The 21,335-nt window shown below is 35.6% G+C and overlaps 2 protein-coding genes across 2 annotated transcripts; one reads left to right on the forward strand and one right to left on the reverse strand.

The window, feature by feature from the left end:
- Positions 1-323: 323 nt before the first annotated feature.
- On the reverse strand, positions 324-5,531 carry LOC140758730 (ARF guanine-nucleotide exchange factor GNOM-like). The gene is made up of 2 exons (XM_073094999.1): positions 4,383-5,531; positions 324-4,239 (listed from the first exon to the last, which is right to left on the reverse strand). Exons 1-2 carry the CDS (start codon positions 5,133-5,135, stop codon positions 670-672), a joined length of 4,323 nt encoding a protein of 1,440 aa, XP_072951100.1. The 5' UTR covers positions 5,136-5,531; the 3' UTR covers positions 324-669.
- Positions 5,532-12,718: 7,187 nt separating this feature from the next.
- LOC140758644 (single-stranded DNA-binding protein, mitochondrial) lies at positions 12,719-21,228 on the forward strand. Its single transcript, XM_073094885.1, has 6 exons — positions 12,719-12,878; positions 13,010-13,170; positions 13,266-13,474; positions 13,568-13,668; positions 15,749-15,808; positions 20,684-21,228. The coding sequence occupies exons 1-6, from the start codon at positions 12,806-12,808 to the stop codon at positions 20,698-20,700; spliced, it is 621 nt and encodes a 206-aa protein (XP_072950986.1). The 5' UTR covers positions 12,719-12,805; the 3' UTR covers positions 20,701-21,228.
- The last annotated feature ends 107 nt before the right edge of the window (positions 21,229-21,335 follow it).

Consider the following 21,335-nt stretch of genomic DNA (forward strand, 5'->3'; position numbering starts at 1 on the left):
AATGATTTGAGCTTGTTATGACCTATTTCTTAGAAGAATTGCCCTAATTGTCTGAGCATATATATCACAAAAGACTTTGTCTAGTATATAGCATTCGGACTCATGATTGATCAATTTTTTTTTAAAAGAAAAAAAAAAGAGAGAGAGAAATGGAAGAAAACAAAAGAGACATCAAATACATGTGACCAGGTTCATGGAAAAATGATGACCTTAACAACATTTCTGTAATAGTTGTACCTGTGAACCTACTTTCTCTTGACCTCTCCTGTACTGAAATTTCATAGATTTTATCTACAACATGATCTGGGCAGAAACAAGAGATGTGAAGCACATAGAGTTACTAGACTGATTTGATAAATAACATCTAACAAGTAAAATCCTGTAAAATTCTAATATAGCACATAAAGTTTTGAATTGTACCCAGATTCTGCGGAAGGAAAATCAAGATTAACCGCTCAAAAATGCACACTCAAAGAACAAGTATATGAAACAGAAAAACATAATCTCAGCTGGAACAACCATCGTAGTATCAAAACCTTATGATTTTTACCACTATAGAATACAGAGAGTATGCATGCTTCTCACTGAACTAGTTCCACTACTGCTAACTTCACCTTCATGAAGGATTTCAATAAACTACACCAAGCCAAACATCAATCAAGGTCAACCTCAAGTCTGATCTCCTGATACCTCACCTGGCGGCCCCGAACCAGCACCATCAGGTTGTATTGAACTACCTAGGTCTGATTCCTGACCTTGGAACACTTCCGACTGCAAAGATGTTGAAATGTTGTTCACATGAAGCCATGTTAACTCCCACAAACTATCGCCACCTATTGTGCTCCTCTTTGCAAGGATCCCTCTTGCTTTCATTACTAACAATGTGTTTTTGAGGAGTTCTGGAATCAACTCTTGTAGCTTCTCACTCCTCTTACCTCTCACCTTAACCTTCATGTACTTCTCCATCCGACTAAGAACCCCCAGCCAAAATTTGCAGAAGCTGCTAAGTCCAAAGAGCTCTGGAAGAAGCTGCAGATGAATCTTTGCCAGTAACTTCATGGCAAGCAGAAGGCTTCCTTCCATGTTCCTGTAGTCTTTCTGTGAGTGGTTCTGAGCAATCTCTAGCAAGTCATCAAGCATTGCAAAAATAACGTGATCAAATGCCTGCAACCAAGATGTGGGCATGAGGGATATCCCTTCTGATCCAACCAAGCATCTCTGCAAGGAAGACAATGCTTGATTCCTCACTTCCTCCCTCTGATCCAGGCACACCTTTCTCAATGCTTGCAGCAGTCTCAGCCACATCTCCCTTATTCCTTCTGATATCTTTTCAGCTTCCTCACCTGCTTCCTTAGACTCTTTAGACCAGCGCACAAGACAGTTTACAGACTCTGCCATGAAATCCATTGCGCGGACAGACCTATCTGTTAGGCCAACCCGAGACTCGGCAAACTGTCTTGAAGCTTCAATGCAGAGAACATAGTTTGCTGGTGAAAGGTGAACCCCATCAGACATAATAAAAACCAGAGCTTCGAAACCTACTTCAGAAGCTTCTGGATGGCGAGCTGTGATAGAGAGCAAGGACATAATGGTCCGCCAACCCATCTGAGACTTGATGTGAGTAGCATTTGCCTTCACTAGGCGTGTCACCTCTTGTGTAATATTCTCGCAGTAAGCATCCGCAACACGTGCATCAAGCTTCAAAACTAATTGAAGTGATCTTAACAGCTCATCAGCAAGATTCTCCTTGTAAGGAAGCAGTCTTTGACAAATGCGCAGGAGTCCAAAAACTGCTTTCTCTACAAGAGCACAAGGCATCACAGTGGACTGAACTATATTGGCAATATGCTCATATACACCCTGCCAAAGAATCACAATTCTATCTCTGTTGTTTAGAGTAATAGCAATAAGAAGTTCCAGGCAGAAAACTGCTGTGTCTTCATCATCAGGAGAGTTTGTCACTTTCTGAGGCCGACCTGCAGCCCAGATAAGTGCCCTTGCAAGCTGCAGTAATGAATCAGCCTGCAAGAATTTGCTCTCGGTGAAGATACTATCAATGTGACACTTCTGGATTGTTTGAAGAGTTCTTTGGTGCGCAGCAAGTTGCTGCTCAGTTGGTTGTGATCTTGGTTCTTCTGTGTCAAGTGATAATAGTTGGCTAAACCTTCCCATAAGGCCAGAGGATCTGCGAGGAGTACCAATCGCAGGAATGTGAGATGTGGAAAGAGAATTAGGAGCGGGTTTCCCTTGGACTGTTTCTGAAGGCAGTTCTGAATCATCAGCTGCATCGCTAGCAACACGGGCAGGAAGCAGACCTAGCTTGTGCAGCCTTAAGATACAGTCCAATATATTCCTCCAGCCAGTGCGTATGAAATCACCATATCTGTTAGCTATGTTGAACAATGTTTCAGTTGCCAACCTAGCCTTCATATCATCCCCAAAGGCTGTAACTGGTTCCTCAACCAATGATGTGTTCAATAGGGTTGTGAATTTACAAAGAGAAACAACTAGATCATCCAAAACATCTTCTAGATGATGGAAAGCAGAGATCTTTGCCACAGCCAAGAAGCCATCTACACAAGTTAGCAGGACTTCTTCATGTTCAGCATAATCAAATACCACTGCAATGGCAGCAATTGTGGGACCTGACATGATTGCAAACATATCATGGTCAAGGAAAGGCCTCAAATCACAGACAATATACGGAGATGTCGATTTTGACTTCCGCATTAAATCTATCCAACGACTGGGAGACATCTCAAAGAAACCAATACCCTGGTCAGGAATGGTTCTTATCTCATTCCTACAGATTGAGTGATAGAGCTCAGACAGGAATTCTCGTGGGAGGTCATTGCCTCCATTAATGTGGCGGTTATTTCTAATGAAGTCCTCTTCAGTCATCTTCTTTTTCACCTGCACATTATGTTGATCTGTGTTCAGCATTATAAGTGAGTACGATAACAGAAGAGCAGCATCCTTGTTGGCAAGAATCTTTGGAGACTGTTCATAGTATCTCTCTGAAAAAGCCTCGAGAACCCTCTGTATTTTCTGTGACTCACCTGGCAGCCGGAAGGTCTCCAAAAAGAGCCTCAGAGCAGTATCCAGATTCATGTCCTGAAAATCAAAAGTCCCAGCAAATTCATGAAGCACCTGAACACAAAACTCGTCATGATTACCCAAGAAATCCCCAACAAGATTCTTATCCAAACCAGCTGTATATCTGAAAAAACAAGCAACACTCTGCGGGTCAAGCTTCTCCGGCAAGAGATGGGTCCCTTGAAGAAATTCCAATCCCTTCTTTGGATCCCTATTGAAATGATCAGCACCTATCATCAGCCTCCTCTTGATATACTTTCTTCGTCGAACAAACTTAACCCAATGGTCAGGATCAGAATAATTCTCACACTTGACTGCCCAAAAGGGAATATATTCCTCAAGATCCACTGCTTCTTGTTCTGAACGTTGAGGCGCATTACCTATTCTGTTAGCCATCCCCTGAATTACTGCAATCAAACCATCCAGGGCTAGAACATGCATAGAAGATAAAGGGCAATTTACGGGAAATGCACTTTTTGAAAGAAGGTTGGCAAGCTCTTCAAATATATTGCTGCAAGTTATGTCGCAGTCCAGATTGGCATACATTTCTGCCATAAAAGTCTTCTGCCGACAGAAGTCCACAAGAGCCTCCATAGCAACTTCCTGCTGATGGTAGCTTGCCCCATACCGTGTTTGTGCTAGCCTCAATATCACACACGAGAAGAACGCCTCAAGCTGCAATTTGAGCTCTGTTCGCAAGTGATGATAAAGATTCAAGACAATGCTGCATACCACCGAAAGAATCAGCGGGTTCATTGACAAGCCAAACTGCATCAGATTCCGGAAGAGCTCATCCTGTATCAAAGCCAACAATTTCGGGTGCTTCCTAATCGAAGCTCCCCCTAATTCAATAGCAGTATTGATCAACCCAAGAGCAAATAATGGCACATCTTCATCAAAAGCCACTGCATTGGTGTTAGGATTCATCCCAGTTTGCTCAACAAAATTCAGAAGAGAACATAAAAAATGAAATATCTCAACCATGCAAGGAATCCCATAAGGCTCCACCAAGACCCCCCCACCATTTGAAGCTTCCAAATTGCTTACATTATCATCGATGGCACCTGTCCCAGACCCAAAACTTCCATTTCCATTTTCCTCTTGCTTTATCCCAAAAGCCTGATCCTTGTCAACACCACCAATCTGCACAAGTAAAGTTCAAGAAGATATACAAGTATACAACCTTGTTTTAAACTATTAGAGAGCGGCATGCCTTAATATGCATTACTTCCTTTCATCTCAGTTTCCACGAATTGGTTGATATATATATACATAGAAATTATTACCTGCGGTTTGATGTAAGGCTGCTCCGGCCCATCACCGACATCGGGCAAATGCAAGAAGACGCAGCGGACGAGCTCGTGCATCGTATACCGCGAGAACTTCTGCAGGAGCTCCCCCTTGGTCCCGGCCTGGTGCACGACGCGGAAGCACGTGTTGACGATCGTGCACACGTGCTCGTTGCCGAGGGCGGCGGTGGCCGCGCGGCTCCGCATGCAGGCGAGGAGGACCTGCAGGATCTTCATTAGGACCGTCTCCTCGGACGCCGCATCCGTCACCTCGAACCGGCAGCTCGTCACGGCGTCGACCACCTCCTGCATTGCAGAGCCCATCCCGGGGGCGGCCAGCGCGGCGTCCAAAGTCAAGATCTTGTAGACCGAGGACAGCGCGATGCTGGTGATGGGCGCGCCGGTCTCGTCGGACCGGACGACGTCTAAGAACGGGCGGAGGTAGCCTGATGGGTCGAGGGAGCTCGCCGGGCCGGACGAGAAGAGGCGACGGCGGAGGAACTTGAGGTTCTGGACAAGGGGATGCTCGAGGTGGTGGTCGTCGGCGGCGGAGGAGGAGCCGTAGCGGCCGCTGCCCCACCGCACGTTGCGTCGCATCACGGCGAGGACGGAGCTGACCTCGGAGTTGATGACGCAGGCCAAGGCGGCGTGCTCGGCAGGAGGGGACGATACCCCGGGGCTCTCCGGAGAGTCCGAGGACTCCTCCTCGATGGGGTTTATGGTGGAATTCTGCAGCCGTGGACGCCCCATGATTGGGAAATCGGAGTAAAATCTTTTATGGAAGAGGCTTCAAGAGGGCATTAGGGTAAGTGGGTTCTAATGGGTCTCGATCAAAATGGGATTTTGATGAGGGGTTTAGGGAAATGAGGGCTCGGATACTAGAGATCGGAGTAGATCTGGGTTTGAAGAAGACAAGAGAGGGTGTTTCGTGTTATATTACTATGAGAAGAGAACAAAGTAGATGAGAGACATTGAGAACAAGAGGGAGAAGAAGACTAGAAGAGGAGGAGGAGTAGGGGAGACGCCATTAGAGAGATCTGGAGGAGGAGGAGGAGGAGGAGGAAGAGGGGTTAAGGGGGGCGGAGACTGGAATTCTTCGCCCCCGGCGTATTGTAGCAAAAGCTGGCAGCTCTCTTGGATGCTTTATTTTACTCTCCTTTGGGTGAGTCAAGCTTGAGTCATTTTTCCAATTAAGCACTCCATTCTGTGTTAACGATCTCTAAATCAAAGTATACGTTAATCACACTTTGACCTCCGACCTCTACCCGATTTTCAAATTGACCTCCTTAGTTTTTTTTTTTTTTTTTGATATTAAACTCTCTCAATTATCTATTATCTTTCACCAATTTAACTGTCTTGATTTAAAAAAATATCAAATAATTTTTTATTCTTAATGTAACTATTTTTTTTCTTCTAAAATAATGATAAAAATGGTTCTTAGAGGGTTTAAAATTCATCGTGTGTAGCACACCATTTTTTTTTAACAGAAAATAATAATAATATTTTAGAAATAATTGTATTTTACCGGTTTGTGATTCGGCCCTAGATTTAATTTATCCTCTATAATTTTATTCGTGTCACAAATTATTATTATTATTATTATATTTGACTACACTAGTGAATTTGAAGATTTTTATTAGAGACAAAATTATAGAAAATTATATAAGTACTCGTACCATCTAAAATAATATTGATTGAATTTCATATGACAAAAATAAAATAAAAATATATATTTGTTTAATATATTTATCATATCATTATTTTTGAAATTCAATCTGTATTATTTTAGATACATTGAAAAGTTTACTAAATCATTTATAATTTCATCTCTAATTTCAATCTTCCAATTCGACCTCAAATTGAATTAAATATAAAATAAATTGTATTTTAATTTAAATTGACACAAATAAAACTATAGGAGAGAGTGATGAATTTAGGCTATTACAACGGGTAAAATATATTTTTCCCAACTAAATAAGAGTGTTTATATAAAAATATACAAAATTAATTATCCCTAAATTAAACAATAGTTATTTGCAAAATAAATACATAAGATAGAGTAACATAGAAATAGGGAAAATATATTGAAATTGTAAATAAATTTAATATGGGAGTTATATGCAATCCTACAATATCTTTTGTAGAAAAGTTTAGGTAATTTGTAATGTAAACCAATTCATTATCTGCAATGCCTATAGGCTTTTTAAAAATATATATTTTATTGTTTTATTTTTAAACTATGTTTACCAAAGAAGAAATAAGAGTGAGTTCTAAGCTCCCTTTTTACTTCAGTAATAGTTTTTTTCTTATTCAAAAATACAACTCCTTATTCTAGAATAATAGCTAAACATTATCATAACACTATTTTAAAATATACTATTATTTATTAAAATCATATTTTATATCGAACACCAACATAAATAGAAATTTACTATTGATATCTATCACATTGACTTACTTTATATCAAATCAAAAAGTATTCGTAGTAATTTCATCAAAAACAAAACACATATTTTCTATCTTTTCCTTCACTTTATATCACATCAAAGATAATTATCACACTATTATTTTAGAATACAAGTGAGCATAAAAATAATTATTCTTAGAATAAAGACATTATTTTAAGAATAACAAAAATATATATTATTTTAAAATTGACTAAAATAAATTATGTCTAACATATCATTTGAGCATGTCAGTATTCTATAATAATATCGAATTCTCTTCTTCTCATTTCTTTAGTGAAGTAACAGATTAAATATTCAATCACCTTATATTAATTAAAATTTGTATTTTTCTTTCTCTAGCCAAAGTGGAAAATACAGAACTATGTAACATATTTGAAATCATTACTCTTGAAAGTATTTAATTGCTAGAAAGTGGGAGGACAATGTACTCACTTTCAAAAGTTTCTCTATTTTTGATGTTTAATTTAAAAAATAAATTAATGGAGTAACTTACTTACCTACTAAAAATAATGTTACTTTCTTTTTTTAACTTATTTTCTTAAAAAAAGAGTCACTTTACTAAAATAAAGTATCTTATTGAACTCTACTTTATAGCAACAACACACTCTTATAGTTTGTAGTTATTACTTGTAGTACACAATTATTACCTTTTAATTTGCATATTAGTTTTCAGTTATTAATTTTGTAGTTCATAGTTATTAAATATAATTTATAACTATGACTCTTGTACTTCATTCATAGTTATTGAAGGTAATTTAGAGTTATTACACTTAAGGTGCGTTTGTTTCAGGAATATAAAGATGGAATTGGATTAGTTATTCTAGGGGCCTCATATAATCTCATGCTTACAAAATTAATATATGAGATTAAGAATCCGGATGCCATATACCAAAAGAGGGACATAACATCCCTCCTAAAGGTTGGGATGATATATTTTGAGGGTATTGTTTTATTATTATAATTATTATATAAGAAATAATGAATTTAGATGTATAAATTAAAAAACTAACTATCTTAATTACTCAATTATTATTATTATTATTAGTATTTTATATTTATATTTATATAAAGTATTGCTATATAAAGAAAACATTACATTTTTATTTTTTATTATTAAGTTTTATATATAACTTATTCTATTATTTGTATTATATCTGGTTTTATTTCTGATTATTTTGAATTGAGCAAGCTTAATTTTTATAAGTAATATAATATAACTTAATAATATAATTTAAGTTTGAGATAATCAATAATAATTTAAAATAGTAATTGATGTTACTAATATTCTTTTCTAAGAATAACAATATAATTTAATGTAAATATTCTATATATAATCTTATATAAACTAAACAATAAACTAGAATTATAATATAGTACTAGTAATCCCGTTAATATATTATTCTTGGGATAAACCTAGCGATAACTTATCCCGTCTTATCTAATTGTAAACACTTTAAAGTTCACAATTATTAAACATAAGTCGCAGCTACTAAACATAATTCACAAATATTTTACTTATTATGTAGATAAATGAGTGTAAGAGAGTAACTATTTTTCAATGTCCACTTATTTTCAAGACAAAAATGACTGAATAATATTTCATGTAAGAGAAAAAGTTATATCATGCATATTAAATATATAGTAACCATTTCTCTTCTTATCTCAATAAAAAGTTAATTATGAAGAAAATTAGTGAAATGGCTTACAATTCTAAAGAAAGCCAAAAGTGGTGTTTGTCCAAACAACGTAAATGCAGTGTGTTTTTAAGTACAAATTATGTTTAAAAATATTAGTAATAGTAAATAAATTGATAATTAAAGCTTGATCTGCAAAAAAGAAAGTACTTTATTTTTGGTTTTTGATGATAGACCCATTTTTATTTTCTTTGTATGGTAGTTTTCTTGTTTACTATTTTCTTTCAAATTTGCTCTCAGCTCATATGAAAGAAGAGAGAGTTTTATGAAGTTATTTATTAACTGCACTAAATGTATACCCACCTGGACATATTGATATTCTTAGCCCAATGGAACACTTGATTGGATATACAAGTACTCTATATTAATTTAAAATTATGTTATTCTTAATCTAGCTAAAAGAGAAGATATAATAACTATGTGATACATTGAGTTCACAATTATTACTTTTATTCGTAGATGTTACTCTTATTATTTGCGGTTACTATTCTAATAGGTCATAGTTATTACTCTTAAATTTTGTAATTATTAAAAATAATTCAAATGTATTGTATGTAATATATAATTATTTTACATATTATATAAATTTATATGAGAAAGATCAAATACATATCATTATCTACATCTTCCCAAGACAAAAGTGATAGGATAATACATTCTAGAAAAACAAATTAGACTTATTAAACACATAGCAAACTTCTCTCTTCTTATGTCAATAAAAGGGTAGTCATAGTTAGTTTTGAAAAAATTATATTATAATGCCCAAATTATAGCGGAAGCAAAAAACTAAACTAGATAGATCAAATGCATTGTTCATGATTATTGTTCGCAGTTACTGTTCAATAGCATTGTTCATGATTATTGTTGTTATGGTCCAACGGGGGCTCGATCCATAATAATAGTCTAGGAGTCAATTAAAGTGGGTCGACGGTGTGCTAGAGGGGTGGAAGATGGTAGATCACGGTGGAGAGGGAAAGATGGGCAACGGTGGTGGTGGTGAAGGTAGATTAAGTTACTACTACTTCTAATTATCCTTACTCTTATGATAGTCTAATACTTACTTGAGGGGTGGAAGATGGTAGATCACGGTGGAGAGGGAAAGATGGGCAACGGTGGTGGTGGTGAAGGTAGATTAAGTTATTACTACTTCTAATTATTTTTATTCTTATGATAGTCTAATACTAAATAGATAATTCTCAAGCTTGCATGAATAAACAAATAGATCCGCCGCTCTTATTTATAGAGGTCAAGTACAAGAATCCTATTAGAACTAAGACTAGCCCTAAAGGCTTATACGACTTAAACTAGTATTAGTCTTAAAGCCTTATATAAGAGATAAAAATGACTAAAAGATTAATAGCATGTTCAACCTGGTCAGGCCCACTCCCCCTAATGAACTCCCTTAGCCTGTGACACTTGATATCAGTTGGGTTTGGCTCAAGCCGCATCACTCTACTATGCTTTCGCTCATATTAACCTCAAGGAGAAAAGTTTTTGACTTGCTCCTCTATCATGGTTGTTGTAAAGAAGGCCTCCAATAAAGTCCTAGGCCATATGGCCTTAACCTTTGCTTAAATGTCAAGCCTGAGTTTACTATAAAGGTGTTGTGAAGGATCGAGTTGGATTAACATGGAACACTATTATAGACCCACTCAAATTCTTCCTAATAAGCCCATACTATGGTCTGCTAGGTTAGCTTAGTTTGGACCGCCTAGAAGTCTTTGTACTTGATTGGATCAAATTGATTATATAGTGTGAATGCAAACTCCTTCCAAGTCAGAAAAGTTCAGATTTGTTGAACCATCTAAAACATTTGATAATGGCTTCCATCCAAGTGGAACGAGGCTAATACGATTTTCTGCTAATTCAAGGTTCCTTGATAAGCAAAGAACTATTCCACTCAATAGAGCTAGTCATGCAGGTTGCCTCCTGTAAGCTTGAAGAACTTAAGCCATATGGTTTGAACTTGAAGCCCACCAAATGGTCTGTCCTCATAGACCACATGTCCTCGATCTTTGTGTGGTTCCCATTTGCCACATGGAGAGGGGCTGCACTATAAGTTTTGCTCCAAGGACCACTAGTTCGGCCATAGTTCGCCCTACCTATGGGTGGCTCAAGCTAGTGTCTTGATGAGGATGGTTTAGGTTAGGGTTTAGCATGATCTGGTTTGGGACAAACTATGGTTGTAGGTGGCTTGGTCCAAGCCCTAAGTGCATGTGGTTTTGGCCAAGTCCTAGGTGTCGTTGGATTAGATCAAGCTCTAATTGTCGAGTGAGTGGGGGTTTCAACTAGCAGCGAGCCATCCTATGGGCCAGCCTTTAGTGAGGTTGGGCCACGGCTCAGCAACATGTCCTTCCATCTAGAAGCAGTGTTAGCACTATGGAGTTCACTGAGAACTATCGTCATTTCTAACATGGTCGCCAAGATAGAGATCAATGCCTACACCATCTCTGGTTGGGCCATCGACGGTGGTGAGGTATGTGGTTCTAGCGTTGGAGGTGGTGTTCTTAAGCTATGGGTTGGTTACCATCGATGGTGGACCCCTGGTCGTGGAAGTCTCCACAACCACTTATGCCACCCTTCCTCGTGTGGTTGTCCTTTGGTCCAAGGATAACAATGGCTCTAATACCATATTATTACGATTTGACCAAGGCTTCATCTTTAACAAAGGTCTAGGAGTCCACTAAGGTGGGCCGACAAGTGCCTAGAGTGGTGGATGGAGATGGAGCATGATGAGAGAGAGAGAGAGAGAGAGAGAGAGAGAGAGAGAGAGAGAGAATTATTCGAGTCCTCCAATTTATAAAGGTCAGATACAAGAATCCTTCTAGGACTCGAACTATGGTTAATCATAAAGGCTTACATGATTCGAACACGGACTAGCTTTAAAAACTTATATAAAAGATAAACATGAACTAAATAAAAGATAAATAGCCCATTCAACTTGTCTGAGCCCACTCCCCCATGATGTAGTCTTTTGGCCCGTGACACTTGATTCTAGCTCGGTTTATCTTAGACCATATCAATTGTTCAGCATCTCTATTCACACACAGTAGTAGTAGTAGTAATAATAATAATAATAATAATAATAATAATAATAATAATAATAATAATAATAATAATAATAATAATAATAATAATAATAGATATAGAATAATAAGCATAGAAAAAAATAATCATGAATATATAGATTTTGTTTAGCAAAATCCCAAGCTTGGATTAAAAAATAATAGATATAAATTCAAATCAAACTAATCACTAAAATAGTCATAGCAATTATAAGAATGATGTACAGACCACCCATTGATATCCACGATTATATTTGTAGCATGTATGCTCGCTAGAACCTACAATGCACCACTTCCTATATGATCGATTATGAAACTCTAATCAACATGTTTCTGTTATTAAACTTCTTAAGACAACAATGGTGGCGATCTTTTCAAAAGTTAAAGTGGTGACTCCAATCATCCAAAATAGATACCTTAAGAATTAGGTCTAAATATCTAATATAGATCTTTCAAGAAAAACCCAAATTGCCTTTCAAAATTATGCGTTTGAGTACACACGAGTGTTCGGATTTACTTAGGGGAGGTACTCAAACGCCCACACATAAAAAACTCTCTACCTTTCTAATTAGAACCACATTTTTTTTAAGGTTCGAACTACCGCACCAAACTAATGCCGTATATTAAAATTCTTAATATCAAATCAATCTTTCATTATAATATTTTTTAATTAAATATTTTATAACTTGTGCTAAAACTTAAAACTCATAGATAAAACTTAGAAATGTTACATAAATAAAATTCTTTTTACAACATAATTTGTCAATTACATAAATAAAAATAAAACCTTACAAGTTTTCTACTCACCACTCCATGAGTTTGATGCTTGGCCCAAAATTGAAAGAGAAAAAGGTAAAAGTCTAAAGTAAAACAAAGTGTAAAAAAAATGGAGTTAGTCGTCCAAAATCAAAAGTAAGGTGTATTTATTGGGCAAATCAGCCGTAATTATTCAACAAAAACCCGATCCGAATAGTGCCTATCGGGCTGGGCTGTAACGGGCCGGGCCGGGTCGGGTTTCACAAAAAAACCTTAACACAGTAAGTCTCAGGCCGGACTAGAGCTAGATCCGGGCTCGCAACCCTAAACCCGACCCGCTCCTCCAGCCTCCGTCGTCGTCGTCGTCGTCTTCGCTCTCCGTGAAAAACCCTAGAAAACCCTCCCCCCCCCTCTCTCTCTCTCTCTCTCAGTTTATAATGATGAGTTCACTGAGAGCTGGAGTTCTCAAGAGCTTGAAGGGTGGTTTTGTACGATCGCAGACCTCGATCGGTGAGTACTGTTACTCTAATTTAGGCATTTCCCTTATGGTTGAATAATATCAAGCATATCAAAATCCGTAGATATATGCAGCTACAAATGAGTTTTTTTTTTTTTATTCATTGACATGTATCTTTTTGTAGATGTCTGCAGGAAATTCCAAGCTTGGAACTCCACAATGTCATTTGATGAGTTTGTGGAGAAGAATGATGTGGAGGAGGATGATCTAATGGATGACAAGCGAAATTTAGAACCCCAGGGAGTAGACCCTCAAAAGGGTTGGACTTTTAGAGGTGTGCATAAGGTACCATTGCTATTTAACAAACTCTGCTAGATTTAAGCTAATTATGTGGTACAAATATGAGTGTCTTATCGAATTAACTTTATTTTTGTGGATAGGCAATTATTTGTGGCAAAGTTGGGCAGCCTCCTGTGCAGAAAATATTAAGAAATGGTCGAACTGTGACTATATTTACTGTCGGAACAGGGGGCATGTATGATCAGAGAATTATTGGAGGTGAGAACTTGCCAAGACCAGCTCAATGGCACCGAATAGCCGTTCATAACGAGCATCTTGGTGCATATGCTGTTCAAAAATTAGTGAAGAAGTATGTAAAATTTCCCCCGAGCAACTTAATCTATGTAGATTATATTTTTGGAGACATTTGCTTTTATTGTGTTTTTGTTTGGTGTCAATCCAGTTCTGCTGTTTTTGTTGAGGGGGATATTGAGACTAGAGTCTACAATGACAGCATCAATGGTCAAATAAAAAACATACCTGAGATATGTGTGCGGCGAGATGGTATGTTATATAACTTCTCATATGCTACTTGTTTCTTGTAGATGTTTGCTTAATTGCTTGCATCATGGAGACTAATCTGATATGGTTTTTTCATGTATTTAGTCTAAATGTGCTGCCTTTTCTTCTTATTTGGTTTACTTTGTTATTATTAAACTCTGAATTATGTCCAACACTATTGAATAGTCTATCAGGAATAGGAAGTTTAAGATCCAATATATAGTTATTCCCTGAGCATTCTACATATTGAGATAGATAAGCCTTTGAGGTTATGAAAAGATGATTGAACTGATGGTTCTGATGTAAATGATGATACAGTTTGCTAAATATTAAAATGAGAGAAAATTCTTCAAAATTAAGAAAGGAAAGGAGGATGCTGATGTAATAGTTATACTTTATAGAAAAACTCTCATGTCATAAAGCTTTGGTTTGAATATAAAAGAGATTTACTCTTTGGTTTCCATCTCCTTGTGCAGTTATAGTTTTCAGTTTGGCCTCCAGTCTCACTGCTCTTTTCCTCACCCTTCCTGAAAGGCTGGAGCTGGTTTGGCTTACAGAGATAAATAATAGAAGTTATAGTTGGCAGGTCATGTCATTATGTTATACCTATTATGTTGCTTAGCTTCTGAGTCAGAAGAGGAACTGCAGGTTGAAATTTACGGAGCTAACAATCTTAGATTTTTAGTTTGTCTACTTCTGTAGGTTCTAAACATTATGAGTCACATACTTGTTAGTCAGTCACTTGGGATTGAGTATTTGTATAGATAATCCGTTAACATGACCATTACGTGGTGACTCTTAGTTTTCTAGGAATAATTTCTTGATAATATAGGCAATGGAATGGTTAAATCAAATGATATGGACTATGTCAAGAAATAAGATATTTTGCTCACACCATGCTGTTTATGGTCAGATAGCCTGGAGGAAAGTTCCCTGTGGAACAATATCTGATTCATTTTAATATGGCTTCACATTCAAGTCCACTATCCTTAACCAGAAAAAAAGCATTCAAGTCCGTATGTCAGGTTACTAGATCCCCAGTAAGTGTAGCAGGAACCATATTAACTAGTAGGATCATCGAAGACATGAAATGATCTCCACTTGTTGGTTTTAGCATTAAAATATCTCCTTTGCTAGAAGAGACATGAGCGACATGTTATAGTTTTTAACTGTGGAACTTTTATCTTATCTGTGGAGTTCAGCATGGAGTATTTTATTGCTGAGAGTCACTTTCTTGCTGTTGAACCTAAACAATGGGATCGTTGATGTTATATGAATAGTCTTTACAAGATATGATGAAAGCTTTTTCTGCTTGTTTCAAGAGGATGCAGATTTATTGAGCACTGGTGTTTATTGGACACCTTTTACTGTTTGCCAAATAGCATTTATTAGCCTGAGGTTGAAAATATTTCCTGGTCCAAATTGTCACTGTGCAATGGTTGATTATTGAGGTTGCATAAATCATGCAATGGTTGATTATTGAGGTTGTACAAATCATTGTTTTATTTGTCAGTTTACAGCATGGTTGTTCATCACTCCGATGTAACAGAGGGAGTTACATCCATGTGTAATGTAGAAAGGCATATATTACTGTCAGCAATTGTTGGACATGGAATCCATCACAATAAATAGGCATCTGCATAAATTGCCATTCTTAAAATAATGTATGTGAAACTTGCAAGGGAAGCGATTGTTCAAATGGAACAGGAGCAGCTGTGATTAGTTTAAGGTTTTGGATCACTTATTAAAATACATTAACACTCATAAGCTTGTGTTTCTTGCCATCTTTGGTTGGCCAAATAATGGAACCCTGAAGAATTGAAGCAACCCAGGCTTATTATTATTTATCATTCAATACAAACAAATGCAGTATGGCTTGTATAAATGGCACAGAAGCATTTAAATTTGTTTTTCTAAAGATGTTCTACTCTTTGCAATATATCAATTTACTAGTTGGAATATGTTCAGTATGTCCCATCTGCCTTCTTGCTTAGACCACTTATTTGCTTTTCTCGTTTTCTGAATTTTGATTTAGATGATTCTTTTTTCAAAATGTTACTATGGATTTCTTTTCTTAATGTAGGTAAGGTCCGGTTGATCAAATCTGGGGAAAGTGCTGCCAGTATATCATTGAATGAACTGCGTAAGTTTTCTCATTTCTGTTTATCTTTTGTTTTAACCAATGTTATTATTCTACTTTCTTCTCTGCGGACAATATGATATCTATCATCACAAAATTTCAAAATTTGTAGCATCTTTCAGATACTGATTGTTTTGTTGAATATATGTCAGATAATAGGAAAGTATATGAGAACAAAGACTAGTATATGAAGATATGTTTCACTTTATTATCTCTGGATATCTACCGCATTATGTCGACAGGATCAGACACCAGTTTTATCTACTAGCCTTTAGAAATTACAATCATGTAATGTTTCTCTGTCATAATTATCATGTTTTACACAAAGCACAGGTTAACTGGAATAGAGACTGCATAATTGTGAAATGAGTGATAGGATTGCATTATATGAGCTGCGAAGAGTATAGAGCAATGTTGCATTAGGTAGCTACTTGTAACAGTTTAATTACCAAATTGGCGTGTGCAAAATAGTCACAGTCTCAGCTTTTCTCTTATTCTTTTTTTGTCTGAGTTTTGTCTACCTTAGCCTTAGCCAATATATCAACTATCTTGCTAATCTTGATCAGCCACTACTTGTCTTGGTAAATTATCTTGTTAACCTTGATCAGTAGTTAATCGCACTACTTGTCTTAGTAAATTGTCTTGCTAACCTTGATAGGTAATCAATTGCACTACTTGTCTTGGTGAATTATCTTGTTAACTTTGATCGATAATCAATCAATCTACTTGTCTTGGTAAATCATCTTGTTAATATTGTTTGGTAGCTAATCGTGCTATTCATCTTGATAAACCATCTTGTTAATCTTTGTTTGAGGCTTGGACTTTTGTCTTCTTCAACCAATATACCTACAATTTTATTATACTCTAAATCCACTAGGCAAGGGGTTTTGCTCAATGATGGCTATGCCACTATCGGCATACCTCAGCATGCCCCATCATAATGTGTCATTAGCACACATTTATAATATTTTTAATAAACTTTTTAGAATATTTAAAGATATTTTTGGGGTCTTTGATATGTCAATCTTCCTTTTTTTTATTTAAATAACACGAGAATGTTACATTAAATACTATCGATATTTTTTAAAACTCATTCACTGATAGTATTGTTCATTGTAATATCTCACATAGTCTTTATATAAATAGAAATTTTATAATTCTCTTATAATATAATATGGATATTGAATATGCATGGGAATGAACGTCATCGGATAGACATAGATATGTCATAAGCATATGTAGATTGTTAATATAGATTATAATAAGAGTGTTTTGACTATAATAAGTGTGATTGATATGATAGTAATTATAATGAACTCATATTATTGTGTGAGTGTACCTCTCTTGATGTTTTTCTACTTATAGACTTAAGTCTTTTGTAAAAATAATACCTCTCTAAAAAGGTTGTGTAATAGGAACGCATATCTCATCTTCATCATCATTCCACTAGATTGAGTTTTGTTATTATTACCATCACCATCATTATTATCGTTTCTAATCTCATTATCATAAATTTTATCTAAGATGATCAACTAATCAGTTGATTTTATAATAATTAATAAAAATAATAAAAATTAGAAAAAAAAACTCCACATGGCACAATGACCAGCACAAAGCTATGTCGGACAGCACATAGCGGTGTCGGACCGGCATGCACCTGTGCAAGTGTTGTGGCATTACTGGAACGGCAAGTGCTAGTCGACACGGCCATCCATGGTTTTGCCTTATGGTTTTGAAATACTTAAATTCACATATTCTTCACATGGACAGAACTCACATGGTACTTACGTAACTCATTGGTCAATATTTCCACAAGGTATCCAAGATAATAAATTAAAATTTATCAAAAATAATTCAAACAAGAATATCCAAATTATTACAAGCTACACTAAGCCTCTAAATTATATATTCATAATATAACCCACGCAGGGGCATCATGACTAATACATTATGAAGTAATAATATATAAATCCTAATAATAAAAGCATATACATGAATGTCATAATATTATTACAGTATTAAAATATTAGCATCATCACTATATGTCTATACTATCTTTAGATTACAAAAAAGTCACTTAAATTGTATTTGAGTACTGCAATGGTTCTTTAGTTTTTCAATTCCTACTGCATCTCAAGATGTCCCTCATTTCTTATTGGATTTACCCATATGATGAATATAATTGCAAAATAAGTAAAATAACCTAAGTTAGAACTAAATAATTAAATTTATTCTGAAACTTCCTTCACGGGTTTGGGTAGGTTTAATTATTTGTTTAGCCAAAATAACTATTAAGAATACCACCCCACTAATTGTTAGAAGTAAATAATCTAAATAAATGTTATCCATAGTTACAACAGTTCATGTCCTCTTAATATTATAAACAGATGAATTACCATTTTCTAATAATTAAATTTGTATGTCTCAATTTAATAAAGTCAAAATAAATAAAATAACTAAGGAAATTAAAATTAAAACCAAATTATTTGAGCTGGCCCACAGCCCAAATAAAAGAATAGGCTGCAAGCTCCCACAGCTCACCTTAATCAAAGCTCTTGAGTTGGGGCCCAGAGGTCACAAAGGTAAGGGGTTTGCCCAGTTCAAACCCCACCTCCTCCTTTGATCAGCAAATGTTTAATTCATGGAGGAGGGGAGTAAGCCACTACTAGAGGGATTGCTAGATTAATGAAAAATAAGAAAAGTTGGCTTGAGAATCTAACATAAATATAATGGCAAATGATAGGAGATGGACTGATGCATTACGGCATTGGTCAGAGTGACCAACGACAAGGGAGATTGACTCCCATGGCCTGCGGCCACTAGGTGAAGAGAAAAGGGACTCAATAGCTTGGGCTTGTAGAAGGGAGTGATACCAGCCAGAAAAGGAGGGGACGGTGGAGACAACCAAAAGCATGACACGAGGTTGACAAAAAAGACTAGGTCATATAGTCTCACCCCAAAGGAAATGGTGATCGATAAAGAGTATTAGCTGCAAGGTGATACCGATAGGAAGCTTCTCGAGTTGAAGCAAGGTCGTCCAATGATCGTCTATTGGCGAATTTGATCAGAGAAGACGAACGGTCATCACCAAATAGGTATGGGTAGGGGGTGTAATCGAGGTGAGATTTCAATCCGAGTCAATTTCGAGCTCGAGCGAAAATTAGTCGATCAATGAGCAATTTCAAGCCTTAATCAATTCAAGCCAAATTTTGAATTTAATCAGGCTTGAATTAAATTAAGTTTAATATAGGCTTAAATCAAGCTTAAAATAAGGCCTAATTCAAAAATATAAACGAATAGAAATAGTCATGTATTTAGAAAGGATATGATATGATCAAAGTTCAGAACTAAATTCTATAAGATCATAATACATAACAATCCACTTAAGTAAATTTTGTAGTATAACAAAATTATAGTATGCATAAAAAGTAATGCTCATATTATATTATATATATATATATATATATATATATAATATTTTGATAGCCCTAGGTACGAGGAAAGAGAAAGAAGATGAGAATGGAAGAAAATGCAGCTTATGAAGTAGAAAAGGAAGAAAAGAATTAAAATTGGAGTAACAGAATCAGGAAGGAAAGGGAAAAAAGAAGCCACTATAGCACATGTGCTGAGCACCTGCACTCTATTTTCTTTTTTAATTTTTTAGGGTGTTATGGGTTGTCCCTTATTCGATTTTTTCTCATCTTGTATAACAAGAATATACATTCACAACTAAATTAATACATCTGCTTGTAAATTATTGGTGTAATACTCACTCATAAATTCTTTGTGATTGCATTTCCATCCCTTTATTGCCTACTTTACAATAAGTTGCCACTTTCAATTCAGCAACTTGCTTTCCTTTAATTTGGGCAATAATTTATAAAAAATTCCCAACTAATAAGAATCCCTGAGATATTCAAACACCATCTGCTTGTAAATTCTTGGTGTAATACTCACCCATAAATTCTTTGTGATTGCATTTCCATCCCTTTATTGCTTACTTTACAATAGGCTGCCACTTTCAATTCAGTAACTTGCGTTACTTTAATTTGGGCAATAATTTATAAAAAGTTCTCTACTAATAAGAATCTCTGAGATATTCACTTGTTCACTTACCTTACAGTTCCAATAAATACAACTGAATGAAAATTTACACATTTAAGTCCCCTAACTTAGGGACTATTTGGGTATGGGATAAGAGAAATTGGGATTGAGATTAATAACTTATCCGAGTATAAGTAATTTTTATCTCAATTTCTTACTAGGTATTTAGTTATGAAAAGAAGGATATATGCTGAGATCAAAATATGGGATAAGATGGTTTATGATTGTGATAGTTAGGATAAGGGATAAAAATAATCAAATTGACCTTATTACCCTTTCCTAGTCTAATATAAATAGATAATTATTATTAGTATTATTAGTTTTGGAGAAAGATAAGAAATAGGTTTAAAATTAAGGAATAATTATACTTAGCCTCCTTAAATTATCACAGATTTCTATATACATCTTCGGAACTTTTTATTATCCACTTAAAACACTTGGAGTAAGAAAATAACATAGATCTTGCAACTAAGAAAAAAAAGTAACTATATGAACTCCCTAAACTAAGAATTTCTTTAAGTCAGGAGATCTATGTAATAAATATTTTGGAGGGAGATATATATGAAAAACTGTGATAGTTCAGGGAACTAAATGTAATAAATCCTAAAAATAGAAATTATAATTTTATTTTACAACAATTATATTATCATATCATGATTATTTTTTAGGATTTCTTTCAAAATTTGATATATACATTTAATATCCAATGACCAAAAAGTCAGCAGAGAAAACTTACATGTAAGCTGTAATAATGTTCCAACTGTCATTGCGCAGGTGATGGGTTATTCTAGATAGATCCCTGTTGCTGAAAGCTGCAATAGCATGCACGGCAGGAAAGATGCAAGAAAAATGTGGATCATGCGTTCATGGAGTTATTAATTACGACGACGCGTTTCGGACCTGTACTTGTCTCAATGGAGCCGAATGCCAAACGCCTTCAATCAGGAAAGGCACTCTTTACAAGTCTTGTGATGAAAGTGACACACTTAAATATTTCTTTTGGCAATTTCATGGTTGAAGTTTTTTGAATGCTTGAGGCCTTCAGTTGACTTGTTAAGACGATAGAATATATCTCAGCTTCAGCCATGGGCAAATTGAGAGCTTATTTTTGTAAATCCCCGAGGTCTTGTTATTATTACCTGTGTCTGCTAAATTAGAAACCTGAACACCTTTCTGCAACTCTTACCTCCTGATCATGCATCAGATCAGATGAACAGAAGTTACTGTCAATTTGCATCTGCGGTTTTAATTTTGTTGGATCTCTTCATCCTATCTGCCTTGTGAGGCATATTTTATGCATTCTCTCGTAGTGGATTTTAGAGACTTGTTTATTAGATGCAGCTGATGCTGGTTTGATGCTTCACTGGGCAAAGCCAAGTTGAGCAAAAGACAAACAGATTGGCGTCTTTCCTTAACTATAAGAATG

The sequence above is a fragment of the Typha angustifolia genome, chromosome 4 (genome assembly GCF_048772165.1).
Source record: "Typha angustifolia cultivar Huaian chromosome 4, ASM4877216v1, whole genome shotgun sequence".
Lineage (NCBI taxonomy): Eukaryota > Viridiplantae > Streptophyta > Magnoliopsida > Poales > Typhaceae > Typha > Typha angustifolia.

Bases quoted from the DNA above. Each gene is read 5' to 3' on its own strand.
- LOC140758730 (XM_073094999.1), bottom strand. From the start codon at position 5,135: ATGGGGCGTCCACGGCTGCAGAATTCCACCATAAACCCCATCGAGGAG. The intron at 4,240-4,382 runs GTAATAATTTCT...TTACTTGTGCAG, and splicing joins AGCCTTACATCAAACCGCAG to ATTGGTGGTGTTGACAAGGA.
- LOC140758644 (XM_073094885.1), top strand. From the start codon at position 12,806: ATGATGAGTTCACTGAGAGCTGGAGTTCTCAAGAGCTTGAAGGGTGGT. The intron at 12,879-13,009 runs GTGAGTACTGTT...ATCTTTTTGTAG, and splicing joins ACGATCGCAGACCTCGATCG to ATGTCTGCAGGAAATTCCAA. The intron at 13,475-13,567 runs GTATGTAAAATT...GTGTCAATCCAG, and splicing joins GTTCAAAAATTAGTGAAGAA to TTCTGCTGTTTTTGTTGAGG.